Genomic DNA, 11,196 nt, shown 5'->3' on the forward strand with positions numbered 1-11,196 from the left:
TCAGGTGTACATGATAACAACCGGGACCGACGGCTTAACGTGCTCTCCGAGGCACGGTGAGGAGACCCACAAGGACTGCACAAACACCCAGACCACGGACACCTGTAGACAACTGTTAGACAACAGTGAGAGCTTGTAATTTAATATGAACTTTATTGAATGGCAATAAAGTTCAAATTGACTCTACATTTTAGTTAGGAAACGTTTGTATGGAAAAAAGAAAAGGGCTGTTTTTAGGGTTTTCCTGAAAATTATTCGAATTGTTCTCGCCGTAAAAACCATCCTTGGACTTCAACAGATATTTAAAAAAAAAGAATTGTTAAAATTGGTCCAGGCGCTGTTGAGTTATGCGCTTACTAACACATTTTGCGATTCATTTTTATATTACAGATAGATTATTAGTTATTTTGGTCTAAGGAGTTACTCGATTCCTGCATAGGGAAAGAGGCATTAGATTGTTTTAGCTGAGGAATTTACATTTCGAGTCGGTTGTAGCTTTATGTTAAATATTTATGCAAATAAATATAATTGGAGTGTCTGTTTGTAATATTAAAATAACTGCTTTTTACTAAATGCATATGGATGTACACGGTACATATACCAAAATAACATTTTTGCAATTTTCGTCTGTCAGTCTGTCTGTTTGTTTGTTCCATCTAATCACTAAAACGGCTGAACCGATTGTGACGGGACTTTCACTGACAGATAGCTGATGTAATAAGGAGTAACTTATGCAACATTAATTTTAGAAATGTATTTATTTTAGGAATAAACTCTGCGAACTGAACATTAACTTTTTTATTAAATTCCACGCGGACGAAGTCGCGGGTACAGCTAGTAAATAAATAAAAACGGTCGTCTGTTCTGTAAGCAACTTAATGCTTGTGTTTATAGGTAACAACCGACCGTTATAGGTACATTTTTTTCGGTAAAATTACTTATAAATAATACATATATAAATAAATACATATGTTACACATAGACTCGAGGCGGGAATCGAACTTACAATCATCGGCACAGAAAACAGGATCACAGCTCACTGCGCCATTGGGCCAGTCAGTAAAATTATTTTTTTAACGTCATTTATTATTTTATAATTAAAAATGAGGAATCCAAAGTGTTTTGTAGTATGTATATTTAAATAAAGAGATTTTTGATTTTAATCAATATTGATTTTTGATTACGTTTAATTGAATTAATAATCTTTATATATATATATATATATATATATATATATATATATATATATATATATATATATATATATATATATATATATATATATATATATTTCTTGTGTGCGTGTGTATGTCACTGAACTCCTCCTAGACGGCTGGGCCGATTTTGATGAAATTTTTGTGTGAGTTCAAGGGGATTCGAGGATGGTTTAGATTTACAATTTGGTCCACTGGAAAATGTTTATTTAACTAATTTTTCATTTATAAGTAGTTGTTAATTTTGGAATGTTTTAATTGGATCCGGTAGACTGCGCTACCATCGCAGCATCATATATTAAATATTATTCTATTTTAATTTCAGTTTGTTTTTTTTTTTTTATTTTTATGTCACTAGGTCGGCAAACAAGCGTACGGCTCACATGATGGTAAGCGATTACCGTAGCTTATAGACGCCTGCAACACCAGAAGCATCGCAAGCGCGTTACCGACACAATCCCCAATCCCCCCAGGAGCTCTGGTCACCTTACTCACTAACAGGAACACAATACTGCTTGAAAACAGTATTATTTTGCTGTGATCTTCTGTAAGGTCGAGGTACTACCCCAGTCGGGCTGCTCCATATTTTGAGCAGGAAATTCCTGCTGTGCCCTACCTCAGTTAAAAGTTCTCAGTTGTTCCGACAGTTGGTGTTACGATCAAATTGAGAAAAATATTTGAAATTTTGTGTTATGGCAGAACAACGTTTGCGGGGTCAGCTAATACTTTAGTAAATATTCGATAGTTTATGGCCGAGTTCGAATCACCTTCCTGTATTCGCCATTCTAAATGATATTGTTGAATCTTTTATTAAGATAGAGCACAGCAGGGACTATCCTGCTCGAAATCTGGAGCAGCCCGACTGGGAAAGTACCTCGACATTACAGAAGATCACAGGAAATAAATAAGCTTCAATTTTTGTGTTCGTGTAGTGAATATGGTTAGCCAGAGCTCCTGGGGAGGGCTGAGGGGTAGGAACGGCAATGTTTACGATGCTTTTGGTATTTCAAGCGTCTACAAGCTACCATGATCTTTTAAAACGCCTCACAATTTAAATGTCTCACACTCAACGGTCCCCATCACAAATCTTTTATGAAAACAAACGTTTACCATCAGCTAAGCCGTACAATTGTTTGCCGACATATATATATGAAAGAAATCATCCGTGCTCTTTTGGTAGCATTGAAAGCCATTAAACCAAATAAATGACGGAGTCACGACATTGGAGTAAAAAAGAACGTATAGTGGAATTTATCTCAAAATCGTGTAATGTATTTAAATGGCGTATTCAAATTGCTATTGTTACAATAGTTTTGTATTCAAGTGATCTCAAGATATTGCTGTTTTAGCGATAAAATCGCAACTACCTGTCAAATCCCTTAGTGTCCGTTCCCTTGGACTTTTAACCGACTTTAAAAAAATAGGGTTCTCAATTCATCTGTACTATATAATTCTCTCTCAGAACTTTTTACTGAATTGATCGATTTTAATAAAAAAAATCTCCAAACCTAACAATTCATGACAAATAGTCTAAACTAACCTAACTTAAGTAAGCAACATAGATGAATTTAAAAATAAAATTAAGAAAAGAATACTTTTATAAAATTACTTCAAAATATTGCGTTCGGATACGACCGTCAATGGCGTCTGCCCTCGCGTGTAAGATAATAAGGCTCGGGTAAAAGACTTAGGTAGACATGTGATACTAATGAAAAAATAAATAGTAGGTAATAAATAAGTAGGAGCGGTCCTCCAACGCAATGTATTTTTTTAGAATTATTAATAGTGGTACATAATTAGGTACTTTAGATTGAGTTTCTTTAATTGTTTTTTACTTTTTAAAGACAACTCAGGTTATTGTGTCGGGGGTTTTTTAAATTTAATTTTTGGGGGTGCGTGAGAAGGTTTTGAGTCCCTCATCCCCCATCGAAAAAGGAGGATTCTCCGACCTGACGGTTAGTATGTCTGGTGAGCTACTGGCCAAACCATTGTCGTCGGGATCTTGTATATATACTCAATCACTTTTATAACTTTGATAGCGCGATGTAGGATACGTCAGTTTTCTCTAGTTTGTATGCCACTAGATAGATGTCGCTACAATTTTTTATAATCAAAAGCTAAAACTTGTTTGGTAGTCTTTTTTTAAATTTAATCGAGATCGGACTAGTACTTTTTGAGCTATCTCTAAAAATACGTATTTACATAACTATATTTGGTCTCTTTGGTCTTAACTGAAGTCAGTTTTTTTGCGTTTGAGAGCAAACACAATTATGTGTCTCTGTGTGTTCTGCGTGTATGTAGGTGAACATATATGTGAGCGCACATGTGTGTGTGTGTGTATTTAATTTTTTTACACACGAGAAAGGTCACTGCAAAATACATCATCGGGTTAGTCAATTGTGTGTATTTATTTTGTACGTTGCACTTTGGCCACATTGTGTGAGCATATCACTACGGATGCATCGTACTCGTACAGTGTGAACGCATTATTACGTTTTACCGTTACCAAACTTGTTTTACTCGGGCATTTTTTTGTAAAAAAACTTAACTACACCGTTTTAAACTTTGTAAATGTATTTTAAAATTAAACATTGAAAAATGAAATGTCACACACACATTTATTTATTTACTAGCTGTGCCCGCGACTTCGTCCGCATGGAATTTAACAAAAGCTATTGTTCAGTTCGCAGAGTTGTAAAAAAAAATCTAAAATAATAATAGCCTAAGTTACTCCTTATTAGACCACCTATCTGCCAGTGAAAGTCCTGTCAAAATCGGTCTAGCCATTTCAGAGATTAGTAGGAACAAACAGACAGACAGACAGACATACAGACAGAAGTTGTAAGAATAGTCATTTTGGTATATATACCGTGTATACATTCATAAATGTATTAAGTAAAAAGCGGTTATTTTAATATTACAAACAGACACTCCAATTTTATTTATTTGTAGAGATTTATTTGCACAAACAGAATAATTGTTACATTAATTCTGACGACTAATTACCTACACTTTTGTAAACTCATACAGAAAAATAAAAAATAAATAAAACAATTCTTAAAGTATCAAAACGTGGATAGTTAATATCACTTTAAAATATTAAAAAATAAAACATTTTTTTTATTTAAACAAAAGGTAATAGTTTGCTATTATTGAGTAGTAGACTACTCATTTTTTAAAAAAAAAATTGAAAAAAAAACATTTTTTATTATATCTAATAATATAATATTACTGCACCGCGGTCGCGGTGTTGCAAGCGTCTATACATAAGCCACGATAATAATCGCTTACCATCAGGTCAAAATCCGTATAGCTTAGTAGTTACATGGCGGGATGAAGACTTAACTCTCTTAATTAAAAAAAATCTATGTAACATAATTGTCTTATACTAATTGTATGAAAATTTCGAAAAGGGTAATGGAATAAATAAACATACATAAATAAATTAAAGAATTAAATCAGTGAAACTCGTACAATTCGCAGTTATTTTACGTAGAAACAGGTAATTACATACAAATTGTATAAATACAGTACACTACGCAATTGCATCGTCGGTTGAGAATGTGGGTCACGTAATAACATAATGTCGTAAGTATTGAGGTACTTACATTTACAGCATCATAACAATCGAGTACTCAGGTACATCACTGCTGTAATGTAATCGAAAGTAGCGATAAAATCCGAAAAGGTTCTTTCATTAAAATTACATACATATTTGTATATTACCAATATACTAATGATAAATAACGCTTAAGTCTGTAATATCCCACTACTGGGCATTAGCCTCTTTCCCCATGTAGGAGAAGGATCAGACTTTAATCCAGCACGCTGCTCTAATGCGGGTTGGCGGATATATTCCCTACTATGAGTAACGATCGCTATCAGGTGTACATAATAGCAACCGGGACCGACGGCTTAACTTATTCTTAGAGGCACGGTGGAGAGACCGACAAGGACTACTCAAACACCCAGACCACGGCAAACATCTTCATGGCCAATACCATTTGTATTATTTTGTGCGGGAATCAAACCCGCAACCGCCAGCGCAACAGTCATAAACCAGAGCTGTGACCGTTGCGCCAACGCGTCGTCAATAATTATTAATAACAAATTATTCTATTTAACCGATTTTAAAAAAGGACGAGGTTACCCAATTCGACCGTAATATACATAATATTATTTTTTATGTGAGTTCGGGGATTACTTCGTCGTTTATAAACCGATTTTGATAATTCTTTTTTGTTGGAAAGGAGATATCCCAAGGGTGGTACCGTGATAAAGAAACCAGTATCTGATGATGGAATCCCAAAGAAATCGAAAGGAACCCTCGAAAATTGTCGTTTGTTAATTTTTTTCGTTTGTTAATTGAAGTCAGTTTTTTTTTTTCAACAAACAAACTTTTTTTTCGTTTACTGCCAGCAAACAAATTATGTAAATATAAATAAACAATAAATTATGTTGTCGCTGAGCGTTCTCCAGATAACCTTTAAGAATAAAACACGACTGAGTAACTTCGGTCGGTTGTTATAAAAAAAAATGATAACGAAATTATACAAATTTAATCAATATGCTTAAAATAAATATAATAAACATAGGTACACATACATTGTTTATATTATTGTGTTTTGGGCAACAACCAGTCGGTTGTGAATATAAATATTTCTACACGAATAGGTCGGTAAACAAGTGTGCGCCCCAGTGGATAGTAAGCGATTACCGTAGCCAATAAACACCTGCAACACCAGAAGCATTGCAAGCGCCTTGCTGACTCTATCGCTGACCCTCACCAGGAACTCTGGATACCTTAAAAGGAACACTTCTAGAAAGTACCACTTTAAAGGAATACGACTAGTAAGGTCGAGGTACTTCCCCAGTCGGGCTGCTCCATATTTTGAGCAGGAAATTTCCTGCTGTACTCTACCTTAGTTAGAATTCTGTCACTTTCTCCTCGAAATCTTCGTCACTTGATTCTAAATATTATTAGTGGATCCTCCAAAGATCACGACCACTAACATCAATTAACTAAAAAGTAACCAGACCTGTAGAGAGACGCGAATTATATCCAACAAAAGAGTGCCGCTAAAATTAATACATTGTTACCAATGCAGTCGGTATTTATCTATGGAACATGCCATTTCCATCTGTGATAACTCGATAAGACCTCGAGATTAATAAGTAATTTTTTATAAATTTTATGACACAGTAAAAGTATTATTTTGGTGTTGGTTGTGTTATGTCTATTAGATGAGCATGTGCCTTAAGCAATAACTGTAAATTCAAATTGTTAATTTAGTTAATTTCATTAATAAGTAACAGATTTGAAATAAATGACAATTAATTACGTAATTAGAATAAAACTGCATTAAAACCAAAATGATAAACGAAAGACGGGCAGCAGCGTCTTCGGTGCGACAAAACCAGCCCTGCGGTCACCAACTCGCCTACCCAGCGTGTTGACTATGGGCAAAACACATGCGCCATTTTTGCGTGAATTTGTGGAGGCCTATGTCCATTAGTGGACTGCGAAAGGCTGCTGTGATGTGATGAAAACCACATGATTACTCTAAGAGTGTTCTACATCCACCTGGCAATAAAGAAATAATTTGACTCGTAATAATTGTACTTAATTGTATAGAATTTTCACGTACTACATTAGCAGCTGATATCTACGAATTTTCCATCAGTCTCAGCTAGCGGTCATACATTCGATTTTCTCTAATACTGCCTATTGTTTAATTTTGTCAGAAAATAAGTAAGGTCTGGGGGCTCATGGATCTTAGACTATTTGTTTATTTATACTTAAGGAAACAAACTATTTAGTAACATTAATAAAATGTCCGTTAAACAATTCATAAAATAAAAAAGTGCAAATCAAACAAATATTATCTCGAATGCGAAAACAGAAATTAAATACCATCAATATATATGATATATATGATAAAAATGTTTTTGTCTGTTTGAAACGGCCTTGGATGTGGTTTACCCAAAAAAAAATGTGGTAAGCTTCACTTTACATTTAGTGTTTCTTTCATGTCAATCGGTTCATAAATAAAAAAGTTATGCCAATTTGAAGAATCACGTTGAATGTGTAAACACCCAAACGACGGTGTTTATAATCAAAAAATAAACCAAAAGATATATCCAAAAAGTGATGTCCAAAGTTAATATTCTTCGCGGACAAAGTCGCGGACACAGCTAGTATATAATATTAATAAATACATTTATCATGCATGTGACAAATATCAATTTCCTTATCTAATTAAATTATTTAATTCGTAAAATTGACGGTATTTATGAAAAAAAAAATTAAAATAAAAAATATTCGATAACCGTTTAATTAAATCGATCGAATTTAATAAATTTCGCAACACAAATCACACTGCTAAAAACACACGTTTACAACAAACCAATACAATACACAAATATAAAAACGGTAATACACACACATAAACAAAAAAAAAAAATGAAATCGAACGGTTAATCACATACCCGAATGTGGAATACCGTTGACGTGAAAATTGATACAATCCATGACCGCTGTGCTAGTGATAAGGCGGCAGACTGACTCCTGCTACCCTGCTTTCTTAAAGTCAGTGCAAGAAGCCCACGTGACCTAACTTTAAAACAAATCAATACATTTAATACATTTACGTACATTATTTTCCGAATAGCTGATGTCGCGGTTTGTTATTTTTTCAAAAATCTATCCTGAAAGGAACACAATTAAAATAATTGTCCAATGTGTTGCAGTCATCAACATTTTTTATGATTAAACTAACTCGTCCGGAAATCTGCCTATTATTATATTCTACCTACTGCTATATTTCTTTTTCATTTATGAATCAATTTTTTTATTTTTGAACTGAATTTTTTTTTTGCCGCGTTGGGCACTTCTTGGAAAATCTGATGGTTTAGCGTCACCGACATGCTCATAGCTGACGCACGCGCAGCGACCGTGTGCTGTACGCATTAAACGCTTTTTGGATAGGTGAAATCTCGTGCATTGACATGTATATACAGCTGACGCGTTGTGCAAGATTAGTGCATATTTTAATACTAAAAATTAAAAATTCTAAGCTTTCACTTCTATCGGCAGTCTCTATAATTGCCATTTTTTTCTTCTCTGTAAGTGTAATCCTTCCATAATAATGTCCTACGTGGATAATTAACATGTGATATATATGTAGAGTGTACTCCCAAAGTCACAATACTCGGTAACAAGGTTATGCCTAGTGACTTTATTTTGTTAATTTTAACTAACATAATTTTATCATTTTTAAAATGGCTATTTATTTTATATTTTATTTTGTGCTACTAAATCATACATATTCAAGACTTGAAAAAATTTAAATGAAAAATTAACAAATAGAATTTAAGGTTCGTTGAATGTAAAGCGTTTGTTAAGTGATTTATAATACACTCGTAAGTGTATTTATAAAAAGCAATGTCAAAGTCAAAGTCAGGACATAAAATTAAAATCTTAAACGAAATAAATAAAGATTTTTAATTTTATTTTCACACTAGCTGTGCACGCGACTTCGTCCGCGTGGAATTTACCCAAAAAGTTGTTGTTCAGTTCGCTGAGTTATAAAATAAATAAATTTCTAAAATAAAAGTAGCCTAAGTTACTCCTTGCTACATCACCTATCTGCCAGTGAAAGCCCCGTCAAAATTGGTCCAGCCGTTTCAGAGATTAGCCGGAACAAACAGACAGACAGTCAAAAAGTGTAAGGAATGTAATTTTGGTATATGGCATTTAGTAAAAACCGGTTATTTTAATATTACAAACAGACTACAATTTTATTTATTTGTATAGATTCGTTGAATATTTAATTTAACGTAAACATACCGAATATATGTAAACATAGTGCTTCACACTTCATTTAAGTTATTTAATTTGTAATTGTTCTTTGATCTTTTTTTTTTTTTATGACACTAGGTCGGCATACAAGCGTACGGCTCACCTGATGGTAAGCGATTACCGTAGCTTATAGACACCTGCAACACCAGAAGCATCGCAAGCGCGTTGCCGACCCAATCCCCAATCCCCCCCAGGAGCTCTGGTCACCTTACTCACCAACAGGAACACAATACTGCTTGAAAACAGTATTATTTTGCTGTGATCTTCTGTAAGGTCGAGGTACTACCCCAGTCGGGCTGCTCCATATTTTAAGCAGGAAATTCCTGCTGTGCCCTACCTCAGTTGTATTTGATCTGCGAATTGGTTGCTATGGAGCTGTTTTTTCATATTAAACGATTGTGAGAATTATATTGCAATTGTAAATATTTAAATAATAGTTATTATTAAGAAAAAAATGTTAAATGTTGTTTCTTCTTTCAGTTTATTTTTTTTAATCGAAAGGTGGCGTGTCATGTGGTCTCATATAAATTTGATCGAGATAATTATCATGACTACTTTTTGAGTAATCGTGTGAAGCCGGGGCGGGTCGCTAGTATGTATATATAGTAATATGGTGCTTTGTGTGTATATGATAGTAATGTAATACATGCAAGTGTCATATATATTTGAGACAAGTTGTGCTCGTGACTTCGTCCGCGTGGAATAGTGACGTTACGTGTTCAACGTGATTCTTTAAATTGGCACAACTTTTTTATTTATGAACCGATCGACATGAAACAAACACTAAATATTAAGCTCAGATTGCCAAAATATATAAGTAAAAAGCACATCTAAATTGCATAAGCCGTTTATGAGATTAGCACAAAGGCACATACAAACAGGCAAAAATTCTGTCAATCATTGTTTTGGGTGCTATTTGTATATATATTTTATAAAGGTCCCAATAATATTATTCTCATATATCTTAAATGTACAGACAACAACCCGTTACATTTTTATTGTATGTATTGATATGTATGTGTATAAGTATAAACGGCGATAAGTTAAAAAAAAATCATACAAGAATGTAATGTGTATTTTATATATTATATATTTACTAGTGGTCGCCCAATGGTCGAAATTCGACCTTTTTTTATGTTCGGTTCTAAGTGACCGCGCGAAAATGTCCAGAATTCCCTAAAGTATGAGTGACACTATGACACTAAAATAATACGAAACGCAAGTGTATAAGGCATTTCGACTACAGGCGTCGTACTAACGTCGTATAACCTTTTTATATAAAAAGAACAAAATTTAAATTCCGTTCTCGCATGTGTTATTTTATGGTTTGTTTTTATATATATGCACTTGTAACCGGTCTCCGAAACAAGACGGAGCAATTAAGGTTTAAAATACTCGTACTTAACGCACACAAACGTAATTTCTCTGTATCCGTGAAATATAAGTCTTGATAATAAAAGTTTTTGATGACGCGTTGGCCACAGCACCGGCTGTGCATTTGCTGGTTCAATCACCGCTCATGACAAACATTTTTCGCTGGCTAGGGATCATTTTCGATCGCCGCACATAAATATTTGTATTGGCCATACAGATGTTTTCCGTGGTCTGGGTGTTGTGCAATCCTTGTGGGTCTCCCCACCGTGCCTCGGAGAGCACGTTAAGCTATCGATCCCGGTTGTTATCATAGACACTTGATAGCGATCGTTACTCATAGTAGGAAATATATCTGCCAAAGTGCTAACACGCATTCTAGCTGCGTGGTGGATTAAGCTCTGATCCTTCTCCTAGATAGGGATAGAGGCCTATACTCAGCAGTGGGATATTACAGGCGAAGACGTAGAGACCATTAAGTGTAAAGTGTATAGTTACTTAGTTCAGAAGCCCTGTTCTTACGCTTCAGCCTGTAATATCCCGCTACTGGGCATAGGCCTCTTTCCCCATGTAGGAGAAGGATCAAGGAAGCCCTGTTCTTATACTTAAACAACTTGATATTTCCTACTGTGTCCATCAACAATTGTGCACAAAAAGACACGCCTTAACACGTCCCCTACATCATTGTCTGTTATCTTCTATATTGTAAAACTTTTACTTATCTATATTACATTAATATTTAAATGTATG

General features: G+C 34.4%; 1 protein-coding gene across 1 annotated transcript in view; it reads right to left on the bottom strand.

Moving 5' to 3' along the window:
• Nucleotides 1-7,812, bottom strand: part of LOC123661029 (xanthine dehydrogenase-like) — a 28,828-nt gene extending 21,016 nt beyond the window's left edge. The window contains exon 1 of the mRNA XM_045596043.1: nt 7,704-7,812. Within this exon, the coding sequence (XP_045451999.1) occupies nt 7,704-7,746 (43 nt within the window). The 5' untranslated portion in view covers nt 7,747-7,812. The remainder of the gene's footprint in view (nt 1-7,703) is intronic.
• Nucleotides 7,813-11,196: the final 3,384 nt, after the last annotated feature.

This window comes from Melitaea cinxia, chromosome 16, assembly GCF_905220565.1.
Source record: "Melitaea cinxia chromosome 16, ilMelCinx1.1, whole genome shotgun sequence".
NCBI classification, from domain to species: Eukaryota; Metazoa; Arthropoda; class Insecta; order Lepidoptera; family Nymphalidae; genus Melitaea; species Melitaea cinxia.